We start from the raw sequence: 24,511 nt of genomic DNA, 5'->3' as shown, positions 1-24,511 counted from the left end.
GGATCTGAACAGGAACATCAACAATTCAAAGACAAAACAAATAAATCTAAACCCTAAGCATTCCTCAATCCGGATCCCGTAGCAAAAACTCCTCCAATCTGCTGTAAAACCAACAGAAATGCTCTCGGAACCCCTATAAACATTCAACAACAATCAAACAAACTTCCAGCTATTTCCATAGGGTACTCACAGCTCACGGAAACCTCCGTTCAAGCTCCATCCATCTGGAAACCTCATCGGCCGAAGAAACAGAGCCCAGGTCCTGTGAAGTTGCAAACCAGATCGAATGGCCAATTCAACACAGTTTGGCTGCGGAATGGAGATCGGAAAATATCCAGTAGCATCTGAGAAACCTCCCTTCAGCTCTGGTGGATGCGAAGATCGCCGATTGGGAGACCTCCACAATCGGAATCGCGGCGATGAAACAGAACCCAAATCGCCATTCGGGAAACCTCCCTCAAGCTCTCTGATCACCGGAAGACGAACGCCGGCAGCTGATGATCGTCGTCGTCGAAGAAACCAAGCTCTCGGATCTGGAACGTGGAATGGGAACTCGGCCGCCGCTAAGGAAGAAGACGATGCTACAGTGAAGAAATCGCGAACGCTCGAGCCCAGCTGCACTGTAGCTTCTCACGAAGCTTTTAAACCATCTTCAATCTGATCGGACGGCTGAGACTAATTTGAAGCTTGATCAACGGCTGGATCAACTCAGATCTGGATCAAAACCCTTGGATCTTTATCAATGGACAAGATCTGCTCCTCATTAGGTCGGATGGACCAGATGCTTGACGGATGGCTCAGATCTCTCCAATCTTCAATGGACGGCTCATAATGCTCCAAGGTTTGATCGCCTCATTAAGCCCTTGATTTGAGCCCAAATGCGGTCTGATTTGATCGGGTCCATGACCCTTTTGATGCCTACAAAATAATAAACAAATATTAGCATCAAATACCATGAAATTAGGCTAATTTGCAATTAGGTCCAAAATCAAATGCAATTATGAAATGTAATGCAAATATGAGTTTAAGCTATGAATAGACCATCAAAAATATGCATTATGAATCAAAATAATATAGCTAAATCATGGTTATCACATGTACACGAAGAAGGTATAATGTGTCATCCTTGTGACTCGCCTGCATGGAAACATCTTAATACAATATTTCCCTCATTTGCAATGGAGCCACGTAATGTGAGACTCGGACTTTCTACAGATGGATTTCAACCTTTTGGTCAGTCTGGACAGCAATATTCATCTTGGTCCGTTATAATAACACCTTATAACTTACCACCATGGATGTGTATGAAAGATGAAGTCATGTTCCTTACTGTACTTATTCCAGGGCCAACTAATCCAAAAGAGAAGATTGATATTTTTTTGCAACCTCTGATTGTCGAGTTGAATGATTTATGGAATATAGGGTCAGTAACTTATGATGTTGCAAGTAAAACTAATTTTAGATTGCATGCTGCATTATTATGGACGATCAGTGATTAGCTTATTTTCTAAAAATTTTCTAAAAATTAGCTTATTTTCCAGCTTATTTTCTAAAAATTTTCTAAAAATTAGCTTATTTTCCAGCTTGTATGAACAACAACTACAAGTACAAAATCCATCAATTTGTGCAAGTGAGATAGCTGAAAAGTTAGAGACGGAATTTGCATTATGGTTTCAAATCTATGTAAGTTAGAGGATAGTTTTAATTTCTTACATCCATATTAAATTATCAGAGGCTTATTTTAATTCTACTATTGTTATAGGTGTCTGATCGAAGAATATCAAATGTGCAAGATTCCAGGATAATCAATCTTGCATTAGGACCTCTCCGTAAGATAGTAGTCTACTCTAGCTACTATGTTAATGGTTTTAAATTTCACGTAACACAACGGGATTCACGCAGACTAACTTTCAATTCGGGTGTTTGTGTGAAAGGATCTATCAACAACAATAATTCTGAGTTTGATTATTATGGGAGACTTGAAGAAATCATAGAAGTTGAATATCCTGCTTTACCCATCAAAAGATGTGTGTTATTTAAATGTTCTTGGTATGATCCGACTCCAAGAACAGGTACCAGAATACATCCAAACTACAATTTAGTTGAGGTAAATGCAAACAAAAGCTTCAACAAGTATGAACCTTTCATTTTTGCGATACAAGCGGGGCAGGTTTTCTATCTTGAATATCTCACAAAGAGGAGAAGAGCTAGTGAATGGTTAGCAGTTTGCCGAACAAAGCCACGCTCTACCATAGAAATGCCCAACTCTATCGTGTACCAAAACCACGATGCATTTCAAAATGATACAGTAGAGATATATTCAGTAGATTCTCAGATTCAATCAACATCTCAATTACTTGTAGATGTTAATGTACCTTATGAGGAGATAGATGATGGAGAAATATCCAGCAGTGAGGAGCTTATTGAACATACAGAGTCTAGTGAGGAGATCTCCAAAATGTTAATGATTAAAATTGTTATATATCCAGATTAAGCATTGTTCAGTTAAATTTTAGATCTAAATATTCATAGTTATATCACTTGTCTTACTCTATTAGTCATTATTATTTGTTTGATTAAACCTAGTGTGCATGCGTATGTGTTATAATGTAATTCTGCAGATATAGACATGTCTGATGCTGGTGGCCAGATTGTTCTACGGATTATCGGGGGTTGGTAAGTATTGGTGTTATTAGTCTTATTCGCTACATCTATTTTTTTAACATATTTGGTTTATTTTATTTGTTAAATGCAGTTTTACCCCAAATGGTCATAGAGTAGCTGCATACATCACCTCGAAATTTAAAGAGCGATTTAGTCCCGCTGGTACTACATGGAAGCGGGTAGACCCAGATATGAAGCAATTTTATTACGATGAGTTTTTGGTAAGCCAATTTAATTATCATGATTTTGTTATGTTTTTTATAATAATTTGTGAATGTATTATTGCAGAAAAGATATACTTGGGAGACAGAGCACGAGGCAGAATTTTATGCTACCTGGAACGCAGCTTGTGCCAAACTATACAAAGACATGCTATATAAAGCAAGACAAAAGGGAATAAAACCATCCTATGTACCTGAGAACATTTGGGATGCATGGCGAGCCATTTGGGCTGTAGACAGATGGCAGGAAAATGCAATGAAAGCTCGAGCCAATAGAAAGAGTGAGCTGGCTGGCCCTAGTACTGGAGCAACAAAACATACCGCTGGATCCCGATCGATCGTCGAGCATGCCTTAGACTTGGTTAGTTTCCAATTTTAAAATTCTATAAGAGTTTTGTACCTAGACTATATCAATGGAATTATTTACATTCTTTAATATTCAGGAACATGATCTACAGCGACCTCCTACTTGTTGGGAGATATTTACCAAGACACACAAGTCAAAAGATGGCAACTTTATAGATCGTCGATCATCGGCATTAGACGTAAGATTCTACACTTGAATATATATAACTATTAACAATAATTACCTATCATTTTAGTAAATATCTGACAATACTTTTTTTTAATGTAAATAGGAAGAAATTGCTGCTAGGGTTGCACAGGCGTCTCAGCCTAGTTTAGAGGGAGGTGAGGAGCAGACTCTATCCACTGACCAGATAAATGAAATTTATTATGATGTGGTTGGTGGAAGGAAAAAGACCTCCACCCTATATGGTCTTGGGGCTCAGGCGAGAGTTGTATATGATCAAGCGATGGCTCCTAGGGCCAGGGGTCGTCCCAGCACATCATCGAGTGCATCCGAATCATCTGCTAGAGTAGACGTCTTAGAACAGGAAAACGCAGATTTGAAGACTCGACTCTCGACCTTGGAGGCTGAATTTCGAGTAGAGCGGCAATCCCGATTGGATCTTGAGAAAATTGGGCGGGATATGCAGGCCTTCTTGGATCAAATGAGTGCAACGCCGCATCGTTTTGCCTCTCAGGAGACTCAAGACCCTAATAATCCTCCTGATCCATAGATTGTGATAGGTATCTTGATGTTTAACTTTTTAAGTTTTTTTTTCACTAATGAAACTATGTCTAACATTGTATTATATCTTTTCAGGAACGTTGATGCCTATACAACACCATCATCATATAACCAAACTAGCTTTCAGGTATGTAAAATAAATTCATAATATTAAATTTAATATGTTACTCATAATTGTGAATTAGTTTATTCTTTGTTTTATTAGTAATCTATCGTATTAATATTTTTGCAGGATTGATTACTACTTGCTAGCTTAGGATTGGATTTTCTTTGCTAGATGGTGTTGTATTGTGATTTTAAATTTCAGATGTTGTAGTACTATACAATCAGATGTTTATGGTTGGAGATGTTTGGATATTTATCTATGTTTTGTGATTGGATGTTTAGTTTAAATTTTGTGCTTGGATTATTGTTTTGTGCTTGGATAAAGTTTTTTGTATGAATGTATTGTTATTTGGTGAGTTTTGTGTTGTTTGTATGTGATGGTTTAGATTATTATAAAATGTAAACAAGGATGACTGCAGGAACAGAAATGTGCTGCTGAAATCTCCAGGTATTAGAGACGGAATTTTAAAATTCTGTCTCTAATTTCACCATGGAAAATACTGTTATAACGATATCTAGCGACGGAACTTTAATTTTCCGTCGCTGATTGCCCTGAAATTGTTTGAAATGTCGATGTCTTGCGACAGAATATTTAAGTTCCGTCTCCAATTAGAGACGGAATATTTACGTTCCATCTCTAATTAGAGACGGAACAACATAATTTTGATCAAACCAGAAAGAGGATTTTATTTTTAGCGACTGATGATTAAATTCCCGTCTCTAATAATTTAGAGACGGAATATATATTCCGTCTCTAATTAGCGACGGAATTTATATTCCGTCTCTAAATACAGCCAGCGACACAATTTGTATCGACGCAATGATTCCGTCGCGAATCAGTCGCTAAACTAGTTTAGCGACGGAATAGCGACGGAATATTCCGTCTCTAATGCTGAATTTTTTTGTAGTGCTCCAGGAATATTCCCGATAGGGATGTTCCTAAGTCATGAATTTCCCAATCCATGAACTTACCTGTCCACAAACTTCTTCCCAAACCACGAACTTTCCAGTCAATGAACTTACTACTAATCAACTTCCTAGTCCATGAACTTCCTAGTCCACAGACTTTTCCCAAACTGCAATACTTCCCAAGCTGCCATACTTTTCAAGCCATGAAATTGCTTGTCTAGTCACATCTCTGAGACATACATAGACCAGTCTGGATATATATGTCTTGACAGGGATTGCAAGGCACATCAATTGGTATTTTTGGAAGATAGGATTTGTGGAGATATAGTTTCTCTGACGAATAAGCGACTTTGAGGCTCAATAAATACTATTCTTACGAAGGCATTGGGATCATTTAAGGTTTAGAGAAAAAAATATGGTTTAGAGTTTTGATATGAGGTAAGATGCTCAAAGCGGAGGCTATGGCAGTCGAGATATTGGATTTAATAAAAGGAATCATTTACAATTTAGGAAGAATCGATTATGATATTATGTTTAAAATTAGAATAATTAAACATTTGGTTGAAGATATCAGATATAATCTTAATTATACAATTATCAGGTAATTGTATAATCAGGATATCATAATCAAACATAACATACTATTATTTAGTTCAACCTTTCGAATACTCATTTTGAAAACTAGATAATCGCATTCCAAGTTATATCCCTCATTTGCTAATGTGACAGACATATTTTATAATCTGGAATCACTTATAACTTGAATCAAATAAAATTAAATAACATAATATTAGATAAATAACTAAGATTATCAATAATAATCTTCAACCAAATATATCCTTTTATTATCTAGACAACTAATTTACCCGTTTTCTTTCTAATAATTTTTAAAATTAAATTTACTCTTTTTAAAATAATAAAGAATTATATTTTATCATATTTTTGTATATTTTTAAAAAATATAATAAAAAATTATGACATATTTTAATATTTTTCAATGGTAATAATTTTTAATTTTATTTTATTTGATCATGCCCGACAAGGTGCTTGGTACTCTTCACCACAAAAATAAACAGGATTACCGATAGAAAATTCTATTGTAATTCCGTTGATATAGGCGTTTAGTGATAGAATTACGATAAAAATGATTTGTAAGGAGATAATTCGTCAAAAAAGAGTTTATCGACATAATTATAATTTTCGTCTGCGATTTCCGACAGAAAATGAATTTTTGTAGCAAATAACACCGACGAAAATATCAATTTTGTCGATAATCCTATTATGGATTACTGACAGAATTGGTTATTCTGTTGGTTATTTCATAATAGAATTACCGATGGAATTGGTACTTCCATAGGTAATCTATTTCGATATTTACCTACGGAATAATCTATTTTGTCGGTACTTCAAAAAAATAGTTTATATTTAAGTTATTTAGGTCAACCTATTTATAATTTTCATATATAAAAGAAATTATCACAAATGATGATACTTCATACATACAGATAATTTAAAGTGTTTCACAATCCAAACAATCACATTTTATATTCATCCATACATTCATACGATCATATTTCACAATCCACGCATACAAATATATTTTCGTACAACTTAACATTTACATTTTATACATTTCATACAATTCATAATATCACTAACACAAATAAACTAACATCCATATAACCACACCTTCATACAACTATACATCCATACGAACAAACTAATAAAAAAGTACCTAAATATCCATAATTTAAACATCTAAATAATACATCCATAATCACAATCATCTAAAACAAATAAAATATAAACATTCATACAAACAAACAACCATACAAATAAACTAATAGGTGGCTCCCTTGTAGGATCAGAAAGTCAATCTTCCTATTAACATGGCAGTTAATGTCTAAGGTAGGTCAACCAGAGTGAATGGCTAATCGGGACATCACAGACCACCATCCGATCGAACAATCTTAATCCCATAGGACTCTGCTCCCTACATTGTCTCAATCAGATCACACACAAGGCTTTATTCCCTTACTAGAGCCAGCCCTAGGATGGTCAAGATAGGATTGGTACATAGGGCCCCACCTCCGGTGAGAGTTTTTTTTTTTGTAATTTTTAAATATTATTTAAAGTAAATGCTAATCCATTGAAAATAATAAATTCAACAAGTGGGGTCATTTTGTAATATATATATATATACTCTCTGCTCCCCCTACATTATCCCGGTTGGATCTATCACTCCCATGGCTCAGTATCCTCTAACTTCTTATAAGATGGGCAGGCGTGTAAGTAGGCCCATCGACCCATGATAAGAGATTAAGCCCTCTTTTTACTAACCTATTATCTCATTATTTAGGTCAAGCCTAGAAAGCCCAATGGACCTTTCGACTCAAGAGCTCATCCCATAATTAATGTTGTACATGAATTGTCAGAGGCACGTGGAATTATATCTTTACATAAATATAAGATAGAAGTAACATATGAATGTTGGACTGTACAATGTAGCAAAGTACATGGATTTGATATATCTTTTATTTAATATAATATTTAATTAATGCGGGGATTACAAAGATTTTATAAAAGGATCTCACCTTACAAACGTATGTACATCTTTTATTTTGCACGCATCTCGTATTTTTCTACTGTCCATCTTTCATATTTTTCTCTACCCCACTAACTTAAATGTCAAAGTGGCTGACTTAGCTTACTATCTTTCTTCCTCCTCCACCTTATGATCTTCCAGATGAACTCTTTGAGATCTTTTTCCTTCAAGGTTTTTAATGGTCAACTCTAAAATTAACTCCCGATGGTTGAACTTTCACCGATTTCAAATCAGATGGCATCAGAAGTGAAACTGAAAAACATTGTCGAAGCAAATTCTCCCAACACCTTTGATTAAAAACTAGGATCGCCGCACAACTAGGGCAGTGAGGCTAGGCCTCGTGGTCGCTTGACCAGACGGCCAGGCCCAGCGGCCACTCGATCAGGTGGTCAGGCCCCGTGGTTGCTCAGCTAGACGGCCAAGCCTTGCGGCCATGCGACTAGGCCAAACGATTGTACAGCTGAGCCACGCGACTAGACGGAGTGGCCAGGGAGGTCGTGCAACCAAGCCCCACAATCCAAGTCCAGGCGGCCCTGGCTAAGCGACCACACCCCGCGGTCGCACAACTAGGCAACCCTAGTCGAGCGACAAAGTCCTGCTGCCACACGTCCAAGTGGTCGTAGCTGAGCAACCAATCCTAGCGACCGCCCCGGGCCTCAGGACCATAGGGCTTGTCTGCCTAGCCAAGCGACCTAGTCTCACGGCCAAAGCGACCAAGCAGCCAAGCCAAGTGACCAGGTGACCCAATTTCGTCGCCGTATGACGAATCACGCTTGAACTTATTTATTATATATTGTTATATTTTTTAATAAAAAAGATATTTTGAGAAGGAAATGCCTCCTTGAATAAAATATGAAATGAAAATATGATGCATCCTTCAAAACTTTTAAGACCCGAATGCACCCTTCAGAAAATGCTTCCGATGGCCACTTTTTCCTTCCACCCTACGCACTTTCAAAACCTCTTTTTATCATGCTTTACCCAAGGGTCTGATTCCATAAACCGAAATTACAAACACAACTGAAAAAAAAAAAGACTCAAAATTGCCTAGTTACTTTTACATTTTCTCTTATCTTCTTTCCCTCATAACTTTAATCTAAGTAATTAAACCACAATTGTATACGATTCTTTTAACTGTGTTGCAACTCAGACCACAAGAACAGATATACTGATTTGATTGTACGCTAGTGAAATGAACCATTCTAGCTTCTTTCCGGCATCAAGTTATCCTGATGAGATTTACTCCACACGATCTACGCCTGTTCTTTGCAATGAAATTTCAAGCACACAATAAAAAGAACTCTATTCTGGTGTGTCCTCTCATCATAAACTTATAGCAAAAGGGCACATAGCCGCAACAAACCATATACAGACTACATCAATTTCAACAACATTGATCAAGCTATTATTCTCATGAAAATCTGCACCGAAAAAGAAAAAGAAAGAAAAACCACAGAGGTAGTAGAACAATTCTCCAAACTATCGAACACCCCCGTGGACGGGCCTGCATTTTGTCAAACTCATAATGGTCATTCTACAACTAGCAGCATTTTGGAAGAAACTTACTGCTCAGCGAGCGGAGCTTGTATATATTGTCGGAGACTATCGGGGCTTCGTCTCATTTGATTTGCTGCTCCTAAATGTTGAGAGAGAGAAGAATGACCTAGCTGCTAAAAGTAACAAATAGAAGGAAGTATTGGGATGAGCACGAGTAAAATTGTCGGAATTATTGATCTTGCGTTAAATCTTACCTTTGGTTGATGTTGCTGCTGATGAACCTGAAGACAGACGAGCGTTTTTAGTGTTGGTTTGAGCAGCAGAAGAATTCGAAAAGAAATTTGTTAAAGTTATATGAAGAGATTATGTAGGTTTTAACAGGACTAATTAACCGACATAATTAACAACGAACTAGTTCAAGGCATTACCATCTACTATCCAGATAAATCAAATATAAGCAACTAGGTCAACTCCAAAATGCATATAAAACTAGGTTCTCTACGTTTTCACACTCGAAGGTCTCTCCATAGGAAAATGCCATGGGTTAGTACTTCTTGAATACAATGTAGGGTTTCTTCTGTTGATAATGCTTCCATTCACTGATTAAGTTAAATACACAATGAATAAAGTTAACTGATGTCAATCTCAATTTAATTTTGATTTGTGGCGATTGTGGGTAAAGGGGCCCCCATGTGTAATGTGTAAGGGGATTAAGGATCCATTTGCAATTTTCCATACTCGTCCTATAGGTAAAAGGGGATTACCAATTCATTGTATCAATGTTATGATAGCCAATGGATCTTACTCATCAGTTAATTGTATACCGATGTTATGATAGCTGATAAATCTCACTCATCAAGGCATCCAAGATGTTTCCTTGTCACTCATTATATTTCCCTTCCATATTTTATATCCCTGAGTTTCTACTGAATTCATTGCTTAATTATTAACCTTAGTAGATCAATAATCTGTCACATTGGTGATCTTCCAAAGGAGGCCTATATGGAGTAAACTTCAAGGATTGTTACTTGGGGAAAGACTAGTGTAATATGTAACCTAACGAATGTTTATTGCTCATGGGAAGACAAGTCAATGTGTAAGCTAAAGAACTCTTTGTACACAATAAAATAATTTCCGAGAGCTTAGTTTTGAAAATTGAACTTAGCTCTTCTACCGTATGGCATGACTATAAATCACAGTGTTCTACCTCATCTCATAGTCTTGAAGGCGTATTCTTCTTATTGCAAATGTAATTGATATCATCATCATAAATAATGAATCCATCAAGATTGTAAGATTGAAAGAATATCTGACATGGGTAACCTCAAGTACTTCCTTAGTAATAAAGATTCCTCATTCAGAACAAGGCATCTATATCTCAAAGAGCAAGTCGTATTAACCATGCTTGATGAAGTAGGCATACAAGGGATTAGTACATTAACCTCAAGAACTTCCTTGGTATATAAATTGCTCATTCAGAAGAAGGTATTTATATCTCAAAGTGCGAGTATCTATTAATCATCCTCGATGAGGTAGACTTATGAGGGATTAGTACCATGATAGGGGGACATAAGGTTGACAGGAAAATTAAACTCGCACACAACATTTCGTTTGTGGCTAATGTGATTAGTCAAATTCTATACTACCCATGTCATGCCTATTAGGTAGTTAAAACATTACCTAAAAGTGCTTCAGGAAAAAATGTGTAATTTGTGACCGAGGTCTTGAAAGTGCTTCAGGAAAAAGTGTCTTAATTTGTGACTGAGGTTATCTTTTGGTTGTGGGATACTCTAATTAAAATTAGGCAAGTAATCCTATACATGGGCGATCTGTATTTGACTATTGTGTTCTCTTAGAGGTAATCTTATTTCTTGACAAAGGAGTAGGCAGTGGTGGTAAGATTGAGTGCAGATGCAAAATACAAAGTGATGGGCTTAGCAACATAATAGTTCATTTGGGTTAAGCATCACATAATAGAAAACATATTGTAGAGCTGAAGAAGCTTTATTATGATAATCAAGATACAATATATAACCTAGAGTCTCATGTTTCACAAAAGGATAAACCATATAGAAATTATTTTATTATGTAGCAAGTTCAATCTAATTATCACCACACTTCTTTATTGTTCTAATGATCTGTTAGCAGCAGATTTGCTACTTAAATCATTAAAAGGGGCCATGTTGAAATATTCAAATAAGCTTAAGGGTGACTGCTATGAGTAAAAGTGGCTCATGTAAAATATTCAAAGAGGTTAAAGGCCCACTTTTTTTTTCATATTCATCTGGATAGAGGGGTCTAGCGAGATCAAATCTAGCATCATAACAGATCAATATTTTAAAAATACATGTACTCGAAACATCACAATGAAAATGCAAAGTATATAGAGAGATGTACAATAATATTGAAATTAGAGAAACCAAAATATATCTGTATCTTGTACCTATGTCTATTCTAAGTTTAACTGTGCTAATCCATATTCAACTAGTTGTATGTAAATGCCGCATTTATGAGCACGTGAAGAAAGCAATCCCAAAGTGGATGCCTTGGGACAATTAAATAATTTTGGTCTTGAAATATTATGAGATTAATGAAACTCAAATGCTACAAGAACCTATGCCTCCATCAAATACCCAATACCTATTTTGGTAATAACAACAATAACAAGCCTTATCCCACTAAGTGGGATCGGTTATATAAATTCTTCTACACTATTTGGCTCTATCTCTTACTGTATCATCATCTATATTTAAATAAATTTTATCTTGTTTTATTGTTGCTAACCAAATCTTTTTTTGATTAACCTCTTCCTCATTTGATGTGTATATTTATCATAATTTCACATCGCTTAACTAGAGCATTTATTGATTGTCTAAGTACATGTCCATATCATCTTAAACATGTCTCTCGGAGTTTTCACTCGATAGATGCAACTCCGACTTTCTCTCTAATGTTTTCATTTCTTATCCTGTCCATCCTTATATGTCCACACATCCACCTTATCTCCGCAACTCTCATCTTCTGCTCATGTGCTTTAGTCATAACCCAACCTTCAACTCCATATAACATAGCAGGTCTAACCGTCATTTTGTAAAACTTATCTTTTAAGTTTTAGAGATACTTTATGATCACATAAAACACCTGATGCTTTTTCTATTTCAATCATCTTACTTGTATTATATATAAAACATCTCTCTCAATTCCTGCATTTTGCAAAAAAGATCCTAAATACTTAAAGGTCTCATCTCCTATATTAACAATTGTCTCAATATGTCTAATATTGTTAAACTTAAATTTTATATATTCTGTCTTTACATTGTAAATAATAATTATTACTAGAGTCATTCATTATATTGTAATAATTTGTACTACAATTTTAATTAAATTAACTTTCTAGTTATAGTTTTATATTTAAAGGTAAACAACCTAAGTAGAAGGAACTATATGTGATTTAAAAAGTTTTTAGTAAATATCAGCACATTTGAATGTGCAGGGTACCATTTCGGCATGAGACTAAGACTCTACTCTTTATATATATTTATTTGGAGAGAGTAATTATAAAAAGTACTTATAAAAAATTAGTTTACGCCTACAATATAGTAAACAATAAAATGCTAAGGAGCTACACTATAGGAGATCTAAAGTTTCTAATAGTAAGCAATTGCTAAAGTTTCCAATATTACACTTCTATCTCTCTCTTCATTTGAAGTGTAATATTTGTCATTTTTTATTACGGATCTGAGTATCTCCTTGGTCGAAATAACTGAATAGCAGCCTACTTTTCGACTAAATACCACACATCTTCTTTTGAAGGATAAAGCTGCCTTCATTCTAAAACATCAAATGAACATTCATTAAACCTCAAGACTCCTCACTTCTGATTTTTATAAATTTATTATACTTGGGTTACAATAAAGAGAACTAACAGATAATCTTCTTTCTTCTTTCAGCTTAGCATAATTTTAAATGCATTATGATGGTTTGAACTGGTAGTTTAATTGAATATTTAAGCATTTTCAAAATCATGTGTATGAGGAATATGCATGGTGGTGATATACTGATATGTCCAAGAATGCATATGCTCAGCATAACCCAATTTTTAATATAAATGTAAGGAACAGACTAGAATTAGCAAAGTAAAAGTACAAGAGCACAGCATGAACAAAAACAATGATATTCTTTATATACCTGGCAATACATCATGAACTCCTAGATAATCGCCTGCCCCTGCCCTCTTGTTTGAGTTGTGATCATGCAAACTTTCGTTCACCATAGCTTTTAGCTGACTGTAGCTCTTCTCGTGAAGGGAAGTTCTTCTGGACATATCAAAGTTATTTTTGTAAGCAGATTTTGGATCTTCTACATCATCCTCTCCTTCTGAATTGATTGATGGGCTAGCCCAACCAGTCACATTTGCCTCTCCCTTGCTTTTATGAGCAAACTTCAAGAGCCTCTTCAATCCCTTGGGAGCATCCCTGTGGTAGATCAATGCAGGAGGGTTTTCAGCATTTCCCCACTCAATGGCATCTGGTTCATTACTATCAGCCTGAAGCATTTGAGATAATGAATGTCGAACACGAGGACTTGATATGAGTGGTGGTTCAAGAACATTGGAGATTGAGGCATTGGACAATCCAGTGTCACATGCAGTGGGAACATCACGTTCTAGTTCCACCCATGCAACTGATGAAATGCTTATATCCTCATCAGGTTGAATCTCAGCAACAAGAGGTTCTATAGAGTTATGGTTGGCATTATCGACGTCAGCTAAACTTTGATCCACAGTTTCTGTTTTTTCAAGATTTAAACAATTATCTAGTGAAGTTACTAAATTTGCATGAACATCATTTGCTTGTTCAGCAAGATCAGCCTCCAGTACCTTATTCATTGTCTCAGGTGTCTGCTCCTTTTCTTCAACTTGAATGGAATTGTCACTTCTCTTTGATGAAGCATCAGACTCGATAATTCTAGACTTGGTTAAACCACGATCAGCCACATGCCCAGTCCCAGAAAATTTTCTGGCAGGTTTGACTTCTAAAGGAACAACACTGCCTTTCTTCGTCACCTTGTCATAGAAGCTTGGTTTTGCCACTGATGAAGCAGATTCATCTGGAGAAGCAGTTGGATTTTTGTTTTTCACAGTAATATTGGTATTTACTGGTGTTTTCTGTTTCTTTTCCCCTTGACCTCTGGCAATTCGTTTAACTTCAGCCTTGGCTTCTGGCTTATCTCTTGGCTGATGCAATGGTTTTTCAATTTTGGGGCTAGGTGGAGTTGGACGAACAGGCTGGGATCTCGGACGGCTAGGAGTAGTATCACAGGACACTTTAGAAGAAATTTTAACAGGCTGTGCTCCACTTCTCTTTGGCAATGAGCCAGATGACCATGAAGCACGTGTAATTGGCAAAGATGATGGTTTTACTGAAGCTTTTTTGGATACTACTGACTTTGAAACTTCTGTTTTTTGTAACACTGGTGGAGGAGAATTTCTCTGAGGTCTTTGAGACCTAACCAAATTATCCAACCTTTTAGCAGTGACCCCAGATTTAAAGGCCGGCTCTGCTTTGCTCGGTTTCAAGGTTTCCTGTAAGACCCTAAGTTTTTTTTCCATCACAGGATGTTTGTTGCCATTGTCTGCTCGAAGTTTCTCATCCCGTTTTGCCTTATACTGACTATAAAATCCTCCTCTCTGTTTGTTGGAGATAGACAGGGACCCACCAGAACCAGTATTGGGATTACTGTAATTCCCCAGTTTCCTCTCCATCTTAGTTAGCATTTGGTTGAGCTCTGCTTCCTTCTGCTTACTCCACTCAGCTGAGGCAGTATCCCCATCATCAATTTTGCCAGTCTCGGATGATAATGAATCCACAGGACCATCCTTTGAAATTGCCACTATCTCTACCTCAGGTGATGCAGCAATCTGAGCAGTTTCAGAAGCAGTATTCAAATTGCCTGGAGATATACAAGACTCAGTCTTCGCAGGAGTCATCTTATTGTCTTCTTCCACATGTAAAGAACAACTGCTTTGAGATAAAGGGTCAGAAGCATTTTCTTGGTAATGATTCAGAGAATCGGTCAAACCAGAATTCCATTTTCTCAATACAGTTTTGTTGTTGATCAGAGAGTTGTCTCCTGAAGCTCTCCTTTTCTGACCATCCAAATTGTTATCTTTTTGTTTGTTTTCAAAGAGGCTAATTGCCTCTTGGACACTCATCCTTCTTACTGTCTTATCAGATTTCTTCACAGGCTGATCGGTTTGTTCATCTCCACTGTTGTTTTCATCAGTATCCTTGCTGGTTGGAATTTTCTCCCTGGTGGAAAAGTAACTGAGGCTCTTGATAGTCAGGGCTGTAGATCTGTGAGATCCAGACCTTCCGATTTGTACTCGTCTCATAGGAGAGGCAGCTCTTCTAGGGGTTGCAGACCTAACAACAGGTCGGCTTCTTTCATTGAATGTCTGATCTTCATCAGTAGACTCGGAGGAATTATCACTTTCTGTCGAACTCTTCCGCTCAGCTTGTGCAATTTTTGCAGGAGAGATGCCCTCAGTAGAAGATTTTGGTTTACCAATCGCTGCACTCAAGGTATATATTCCTTCAATAATATCCTCGGGATTATTCTTTGAACCATCAGAGCATTCTTCTTTAACTGAGGATTCAGCCAATTGGTCTTCTGAAATCAATGATAAGTACTTTGATAAAGGATCCCTAACATGAAAAAGAAACAAACTCATCTATAAACCCACAGAGTAATAATGGTACATTATTTGGTTGCATGAAAACTGAAGTAAAAATTAAAGACATTGACAATGAAAGAGAAAATCAGGCGGAACGCATTGACCTAACAGAACTGCTGCTTGAATCAACTAGAAGACAAAAATGAAATATCATCCATGAATTCCTGACATGTATAGAAATTTTGAGCCACTTAAGTTTTTTTTATTTTTAAACTAAGGTTCCTAGAAAAGACTAGCATGAAACTGAGTGACCAGGAACGAGCTTAGACATTTCATGGATGAAAATTGGCCATGATTTGTTTTACTGTTAAGGTTATATTTCCTTAGTGATGATCGTCATTTGTTGTAGTAAACCATAAGCGTCAGTTGCAACTCATGCCTAAGAACAGAACTTTCACCTCAGTGCACCTCTGAGAAGTATAAACAGAAAACTTATGCATATGAATGAAGAATTAAGAAGACCTTTAAGCTTATAGATTTCTGCAGAGTTCTGCAGCATTTAAATAGCAATATAAAAGAGAAATTTATCACCAGACAGAATATAAGCTTATAATAAAATTCTCCATAATTAATAGGTATTAAAATGATAATAATAATGATCTCAAAAGCCAAGATACACAAGTTTTTTTCCTAGTGAATATCATTAAATTTATGTAATCCATCTTTGAGAAGCTACCTCAAATCTCTCACTTGAAAGTGCTGTGAAAATTTTGCTAGATCAGATAACTGTTTCACTGACAAAGTGGCACCAGCAGCTTGGCTAAAAGATGCCACTAACTCTTCTTTGAGTACAACAATCCTCAACTCTATTGCACGCAGCAATTCATTCCTGTGGTGTCATCTTATTCAGTGAGTGAAGCTTGTTTTGAAATATATGGCGATGAAGATGGAAAAAAAAAAACTAACTTTGTAGCATCAGATGCCCCAGCCTCAACTTTTGTCTGCAGAAAGTTAAAGAATGACAAACACCAATTTAATTACATCTAAAACTAGAAACTTAAGAGAATAAAATCAGAAATGACTCTGCAGAAAACATAGAAGAGTAAAGCAATAATTTACATTTGTTAGGCCAACACCTTCAAAGTGGCTGCCTGTCAATGGAGGGAACCAGAATTTTAGGTGACATAAAGGTAATGCTAGACTGCAGGAAAATAAAGCAAAGCAGCACTTACAACATAGTTGACCTTTCTAATTTATCTTTGTAAAAACATAATGATGCAGCATGCAAAATGGATTAAAAAAAAAAACAGTACGGTGCACAAAGCTCCAATCGAAGAGTCGGACCACATTGAGTCACGTAGTCTTATCCCACATTGCAAGAGAATGTTCCCACAACTCATACCCGTGACCACAAAGTCACACAACAAAACTTTACCATAATGCCAAGGACCCCTTAAAAAAGGGTAGCCCCGTGCACGAAGCTCCCGCGGATGCAGATCCCGAGAAAAGGTCTCACAACATTGAGTTTATTGCACAACCTTACCCTGCATTACAGGAGACTATTTCTGCAACTCAAACATGTGGTCACACGGCATTAACTTCATCGTTGCGACAAGACTCCCCTTTATGTAAAATGGCACCGCAAAAATAAGAACACTCGCCTAAGAGAATTCAAAATATTATTATACTACAAAAAATGAATCATTACATGAGATCCTATCCCCTTTATAAATTCATAATCTGAGAGCCTAACTTATCTCCAAAATATAACAAATATTTTATAAATTTAAAATGACTCCTAAAAATATAGTAGAATTATAGAAACTTAAAACTTTAAGATTTCAAAATAAGCCATAAATTTTTCCCAAATTTTGAACTGTGTTGCACAATCTTGTGTTGGCCTTAAATCTCGATGTACACCCTAAAATGGTTAAGCTCACCAACAAACTATTTGCATAAACAAGAACAGAAATTGTCATTTGGAAGATAGTTGCCTCACTAACAAATAAAGTGTAAAATAGAACAATTGAAACCGGTCATAGTATTGACATTGTTCAACTTTGAACAAGAAAATTAATAAACTGAATGTCATGATCATCCAGGCCCAAGGAAACCTTATCAGTTTACAGGCTCAGTTACCTTTCGGGAGGCCTACACCTATAGAAATTGTCTACCAACAACACAGTCACATGGAATGCTTAAAAAATGTTTTAAAAAATGCTTAACCAATCTTCTAGAGTGTTCTAAAGACAAGATTAATGGAATGTAGTACGGAAAGTGTTGCAACCACAGAAATTCTAAAGCTTCATCCATAAAACTATTGTGCTCTCTGGTATACCATCCTAAAAGGATGAATTTTATTTAGCAGAAATATGGAGGCTGTCTACTCAAACAAACTGCTATTGCATGCAACAAATTCAGAGCAACAACAAACTAAATGGCTGTTATACATTTACATTTCCTAACAGACAAAAAACAATATAATATAGAGTAAGAAATGCAGATTAGAGTTGCCTCCAACAAACAGCATTTCAGCACCGAATGTATGTAATTTTCTTTCCTAGAGGTTTTTGAAAGTAAAATTTAGCTTCAAAAAAGGCCATAAGCGGTTTCATCCATACATAACACAGTAAGTTTTCATCATATTTTGTATAGTTCCCCAACAGATATGAAAATATCGATTAATATTTTGCCTATAAGTTCTCCATATGGGTCGAATCAATTGATATGACATAATTATTTGTGCATATCTTCCAAGGATGCTATTGTATGCATAGTATGGGTAGTTCATGGATATTAATTAGGCATCAACAAAATGATTCAGAAATAGAAAAGGAAAGGCAATTTTATCATTCCACAATCCCTCAAATCTAATTATAGTGGCAAAAGGTCATACGCGGACCCCAGGCGCCCCCACACGACCCCCTCAAATCTAATTTTGATCAAAGTATAATTTAACTAAAAAAGTCTGTAAACCAGGAAAATATTTTTTTTATCAAATTTACTGAGATTGTGTATAATAAATTCACATAAACAAAGTAGTAATACAGAAAACTGTAAAACACATTGAGGTATGGACACAAACAGATTCAAGTTTGAAACAATTAAAATAAGTGGCATGGTTACCTGAATCCATTTAACATCCCACAATCTTAGTTTAAGTTTAATAGGCATGATAACTACCAAGTAAGTGTACATACCTGCTGTAGCGTCTCCAGCGTGATCTGGATTTTGCTGAATAAATAGGAATATGCCTCAATGCATTAGCCAAAAGAATAATGGAATAAGATTTTTCCTCATTTGCAAGCAAGCAGTTCATACCTTATCATAAATAGAGAGATGAAACCTTCTGGTATCTTCCAACTGGGACATCTCATTTGCAACTGCAGTGGTGGTTCTTACCACATCGGGGGAGCTAACAATACCTAAAAAACTAAATAAAAATTTGATGATCAGTGTAATCGTAATCACTGACATGATAATAATGCTCATCAATAGAACCTTCTATCACTAAAAGTACCTTGCCAAAGTTGATTTGGTAAACCAAGATGAGATTTCGAAGGTATTAGCCAATTCCAACTTAAAGTTATTGCGAGATGGGTTTGATTGGCATTGCTTCACTTGTGCTAAATGCACAGCTAACTGGTCCAGAGGACCACATGCTAAGTTTTCAAATTTACCCTCTTTGCAAATGAGAACCTCATACCTGCCATAAATGAAAAAAAAACACAGAAAAACATGTTGAAATATGAAGTCATAGTCAAAAAAGAAAACTTCAAATGCATAGGTCAGTGCTTAGTCTAGCTTTAAAACCATATTTTCAAATCCTTCAGACAGTTGAAACTATCTCACTTCTTTTATTCAGTTGACTTAGTGTTTCTCCCTTAAATCTAAGTTGATTGATGATTTTGGTATTAAAAAATGCCAAATTACATTGGCTATAAGCAATTTTATTAATGAGAAATGCCAAATTACAACCTCAAGAAAAGTGATGAAGATGAAAAAGTAGAAGATGCTGAAGATAAATGCAGTAGATACTTCGTATGATCAATCTATACCTGTTCTCTTTTGATGATATGTTAAAAAGTGCATAATCTAGAATTGAATCTGCGCCTATCTCCCCTTCCATTCTTTTGTTACTGAAAGAGCAATCGTTCCTGGTACTTTAAAGTTCTGAAGGAAACAACATCTCAGTTCATAAGACTTCCAAGGAATCAGTTGAAGTTCACAACAGAAAGACTTATATAGTGCTGTAGTTCATTCCTTTTATTCAACTTGATATAACAAAAACTAATTCCGAGAAACAATAAACTTGTTAAGATTTCTATAATGTATAAGAAACTAAGGCTAAACACTATCAGTGCAATAAATCTGCAAATGAAGAATTTTCACAGTAGTTCCGCATCTTCATTCTTAACAAACTACAAAAGAAGTTGAAAAATGGCAGCTAAAACATTTGAAAATTAATTCACTTCTTACATGCAAATCCTGCAGGAAAATACATAGCAGCAACTGCAGGGTTAAAATACAAAAGAATGAAACACAAAATCGAAATTGTACCCAAATTGACTAAGCCGTCGTCCTAGAGTTGCAAAAACAATATAGTTCATGAAACAAATAACAAATGTCAATCTTCCAACCAGATCCACTAAACTTCCCAGATCAAAATCAACGATCTAAAGCACAAAAAATTCAAGGCCGAGCACGGAAGATGTACACCGAGAAACGAGATTCACTGGCAGGAATTCTCAAATCCAGCGATAACACAGTCCAATATTTCTCTCACGGCAAAACAAATCAAACTCAAAACGCTTAAACAGACAGCTCAAGCTATAGCATCCAGACCGAAAATGCACCATGCATCTAACTCAGGCCAAATCCTTGGTCCACGCCCCAAATAAAAAAAAAAAAACACAAAACCCGAGATCTGCAACACATTGCCCAAAGACGGAAGCTTCACCTAATAATGGGCGAAGCACAGCGCAATCGGGAGTACGAGAGGAGCGTGGGCACCAGATCCAGAAGCAGAAAACCCTAACAAGACGACCGCGCACTGCTGTGAATCGTGAGAGAGTGGAGCGTTGAGCGGAACCAACAACAAAAAGTACGATCGCCTCATTTCTCCCAGAGATGTGTTTTATAAGCCACCGCCTTGGTAATTTTTACGATAATGCCACTGACATCAAGTCGCTCTCCTCTGCTCTTCTCTGGCCCAAGGTAACGGGCATCCTCGCCATCGCCGACACGTCGGCGTCACGCGAAAGCAACCGTTATCGTGACGGACACATTAGTCGGTTGATTTGAGCTTTTTAGAATAATATGTGCCGCATAATTATGCTATGGGTGGCCTCCATACGCAAACGCGTGGGGGCCACCGTATGAACAAAAAGCAAACGTGAAACAAAGAAAAAAATGAACCATAATTAAATGATAATAAATTGGGCAAAAATTTTAAAACGATTTATATATATATATATATATATATATATATATTTATATTTTCTAATGTTTACTTTAGATCTTGTGTATGAGTATTTTTATGTATATGATTTTCTAAAGTAAGAATTTGATTTTCTAAAACTGTAACCCTATAATGCAAAGAAGTAAGTAAGGCTATGATCGTGTTATTCTGTTGTACTAGGATTTGGTCGCCTTGGCTTACTAAAGCAGAATTGCTATAGCCTATGTCTTTAGATTTAGCAAATTGTTGGGAATAGTCTAGAGCTTCCTCGTAATGAGAATTAGAAAATTGAAGTTTGTTCATAAACTGGTCCGAAAAGAATCTTAGTAAACTTTCCCTAGGAAAAACAATTACTAAACACCCACCTACTACATATAAATTCTTAAAAATACAAGATTCACCTACTAATGGCTCTACAAACAAAGACACAAGTTGAAAGTTTTTCTGGCACCTCACATACACTAAGACCTCAAACAAATCTCTCCATGATATCCAGAAAATCTACAAGCACTCAGGCTACCTATCAATTAGAAGAACTTATAGATATTGACCAAAACTTAGACACCTTCTCTAATGAACAATTAAATACACTAAACCCAAAACGATTATATCATCAGGGATTGTTATCTTTTTCCACTTCACTGTATAGACATCATAGAACCCAACCATTACACCTACCCGATGGGGGAGAAGAAAGATTTAACCTTATGAATGAAGAATCTGCTAGACTACTCTTACAAAGAAAACATAACTATATTCACCTAGGACTTATAGTGTTTGGCCTCAGAGGACTTACTCGAAAAAGCATAGGAGCTAAAGTTTTCTTAGTACTATATGACTCAAGATTCTCTGACAATGACAAAGCGGTTATTGGACTTATAGAAGTAGATATGAATAGTAATCTAGGAATTACGTATTTTTGTCCTAATTTTAATATGACCATTCCAGACTTTATTGACCATATTAAAATTTTTGTTCAAGCCAGGGGATATGGTGATTTTCAGAAACATAATATTCAAATAGACATAATCTTTCTTGGAAAAACAATGACTAGCATAAATAACAGTTTTAAAGTACAAATTAATAATATAATAGAAACTCTCACAACAAGGGGAATTTATTTCATAAAACCCAAAGACTTTTCATCTGACTTACTTGCTGGATTAGACTGGAATCTTAACTTAGATCTAAATATTACCCCACAAACACTACAACCAAGAGAATCCATAATCTATAAAGATAGACATGGTAAATCAATAGTAAGATTTCATAATTATAAAACCTCAACTTCCCAAGAAGACAGTCAGGAAAATAACCAACCTACTTTAAATCTAATGAACATAGAACTTAATACACACTCACAAAAAGAAAAAGATAATTTCCTATTTTATTATGATTTAAATGAATACGTCTACCTTCCATTTGAAATAACTAATTATTTTACACAAGAAGATCTTACAGAATTAGAAACTTTTGACATACTGCATCATAAGCTAGACGAAGATTGGATGTTATATTTTGATGAGGACCATAATATTATAGCTAAAAAGAAAGACTACTTTTCCAACGTTGCTTTAATGAATCCTGCAGAATCTAGTGCTACCAATACACCACAACCTTTACAGGTAAGATATCAAGAAAGTTCTATGAGAACTATGGATTATGGAGAAGGGCATCCTCCAAGAACACAAATTCACCCTTATACCAACAATAATCCTTTGTTAAGAACTATAGGGAAAAGAAGACCACCAGAAATTACATACTTTGGAAAGAATTCAGTTTTACTTAATATAGGAGAATGTGACGACCCACAAATGTATGACACTTATTTAGAACAATGGATAGTCTCTGTCAAAAGAGACTACCAAGCAAAACATGAATTAAATATAGAATCTGGTGACGCCATGATAAGAGTAGGAGAAAATTATTTAGGTGATGTAGCTAGAGCAGCATGGGAATCTTATAAAACTACTCACCCTGAAGAAATAGCTAGGATTGCTTCACAAGGTAATAATATACTTAATTTTTGTTATACTATCCACAGACTTTTTACAGCAAGAGACGCTAACACAGGATTAGATATTAGACAAAAAGAGGCTATGAGAGATTTAGAACAATTACAACTTTTTAATTGGAATTGGATTAAACCTTTTTGCAATGACTTTCTTGCCTTAACAGCAGTATCTGGAAATTACTGCAACCCGGAATTAGGAGAACGACTATTTAGTAAACTTCCAGGGGAATTAGGAAAGGAAATACACAAGGCCTGGACAGATATGAAAGTAGCACCACAATATGACAATATAGGAATACGTATACAACATATAATTTTTGTATTAAAAGAAAAATGTACTTACATCCATATTCAAAAACAACTTAAAAACCAACAATATGGGTTTTGTAGCCAAATATATACCCCACAACAGTATGGTTCAATGGCACCTAAACAAAAACAAAAGCATTATAGAAATACTAAAGCAACTACACAACCTGCTAAAACTAAAAATGTCAGGCCAAGAAAACATATTATGTTAGAAAAAGCAGAGAAAAGAAACCATATTTAAATAAAGAAAAACATGTCAGAAAATATAAACCAAAGAAAACATATGCTAATACTAATACTTGTTTTGCTTGTAATGAACCAGGACATTTGTCATCTGCCTGCCCAAATAAGAAAAACTTATACACAAGAGAAGCTAAATTAGTTACTTGTACAAATTTAGATTTAGTAGAAATTCAATCAGATGTCTCAGACACATCTTCTATCTATTCTATTATTTCTGTAGATGATATGGAAGAAATTCCCCCCTCTTCCGACTATAGCTTAGTAAACTCCTTTCTACAACACCCATACTACACAGACTTTGATAACAATTCAATAAACCTAGAACCAGAATTATGGAATGACTCTCCTATCATGGATACCAACTTAATGCTTACACAACTAAATACAAACTTAGGTGAATTCAATTGTACACATGATTGGAAATTAAAAACTGGAACAGATAATATACCCTGCTATTTGTGTAGTTATTATCCATCTATTGATAAAAGAGGTACCTGTATAACCTGCAAGAAACAGGCTTGTAATTTGTGTCTTCAAAGTTATTTTAATGTTCTAATCCCAATAACACAGCCCACTAAAAGTAGTACTAAAAATATCCTTTTAGAAACAAGAGTATCAACATTAGAAACCAGAATAAACCAACTAGAAACTCATGTGGATATAATAACAAACCAAATAGAAGAACTAATATCACAAGAGTCGTTACCATCTAAC

At 35.6% G+C, this 24,511-nt stretch overlaps 2 protein-coding genes across 3 annotated transcripts; one reads left to right on the top strand and one right to left on the bottom strand.

Moving 5' to 3' along the window:
- The first annotated feature begins 286 nt into the window (after positions 1 to 286).
- LOC121972855 lies at positions 287 to 4,384 on the top strand. The gene is made up of 10 exons (XM_042524477.1): positions 287 to 622; positions 1,763 to 1,829; positions 1,935 to 2,027; positions 2,622 to 2,676; positions 2,756 to 2,885; positions 2,953 to 3,246; positions 3,329 to 3,430; positions 3,524 to 3,977; positions 4,054 to 4,105; positions 4,211 to 4,384. Exons 1-8 carry the CDS (start codon positions 287 to 289, stop codon positions 3,965 to 3,967), a joined length of 1,521 nt encoding a protein of 506 aa, XP_042380411.1. The 3' UTR covers positions 3,968 to 3,977; positions 4,054 to 4,105; positions 4,211 to 4,384.
- A 4,504-nt stretch (positions 4,385 to 8,888) lies between these two features.
- Positions 8,889 to 20,899, bottom strand: LOC121971503. 2 transcript variants are annotated; one of them, XM_042522806.1, is made up of 11 exons: positions 20,731 to 20,899; positions 19,829 to 19,943; positions 19,291 to 19,476; positions 19,092 to 19,203; positions 18,971 to 19,004; positions 16,890 to 16,921; positions 16,737 to 16,771; positions 16,507 to 16,659; positions 13,283 to 15,801; positions 9,349 to 9,375; positions 8,889 to 9,267 (listed from the first exon to the last, which is right to left on the bottom strand). In XM_042522806.1, exons 2-11 carry the CDS (start codon positions 19,897 to 19,899, stop codon positions 9,200 to 9,202), a joined length of 3,237 nt encoding a protein of 1,078 aa, XP_042378740.1. In that variant the 5' UTR covers positions 19,900 to 19,943; positions 20,731 to 20,899; the 3' UTR covers positions 8,889 to 9,199. The 2 variants fall into 2 exon arrangements, with proteins under 2 accessions (XP_042378740.1, XP_042378741.1); XM_042522807.1 differs by having other exon boundaries at positions 8,889 to 9,264.
- Positions 20,900 to 24,511: the final 3,612 nt, after the last annotated feature.

This window comes from Zingiber officinale, chromosome 4A (genome assembly GCF_018446385.1).
Source record: "Zingiber officinale cultivar Zhangliang chromosome 4A, Zo_v1.1, whole genome shotgun sequence".
In the NCBI taxonomy this organism is placed as follows: Eukaryota; Viridiplantae; Streptophyta; class Magnoliopsida; order Zingiberales; family Zingiberaceae; genus Zingiber; species Zingiber officinale.
The sequence above is the reverse complement of the archived record's forward strand: the minus strand, read 5'-3'. Positions and strand labels throughout refer to the sequence as shown.

Bases quoted from the DNA above. Each gene is read 5' to 3' on its own strand.
- LOC121972855 (XM_042524477.1), top strand. From the start codon at position 287: ATGGCCAATTCAACACAGTTTGGCTGCGGAATGGAGATCGGAAAATAT. The intron at 623-1,762 runs GTAGCTTCTCAC...CTATTGTTATAG, and splicing joins CGCTCGAGCCCAGCTGCACT to GTGTCTGATCGAAGAATATC. The intron at 2,886-2,952 runs GTAAGCCAATTT...GTATTATTGCAG, and splicing joins TTTATTACGATGAGTTTTTG to AAAAGATATACTTGGGAGAC.
- LOC121971503 (XM_042522806.1), bottom strand. From the start codon at position 19,899: ATGGAAGGGGAGATAGGCGCAGATTCAATTCTAGATTATGCACTTTTT. The intron at 16,660-16,736 runs GTTAGTTTTTTT...ATGACACCACAG, and splicing joins GGGGCATCTGATGCTACAAA to GAATGAATTGCTGCGTGCAA. The intron at 9,376-13,282 runs GTATATAAAGAA...GTCTGTCTTCAG, and splicing joins AGTTCATGATGTATTGCCAG to GTTCATCAGCAGCAACATCA.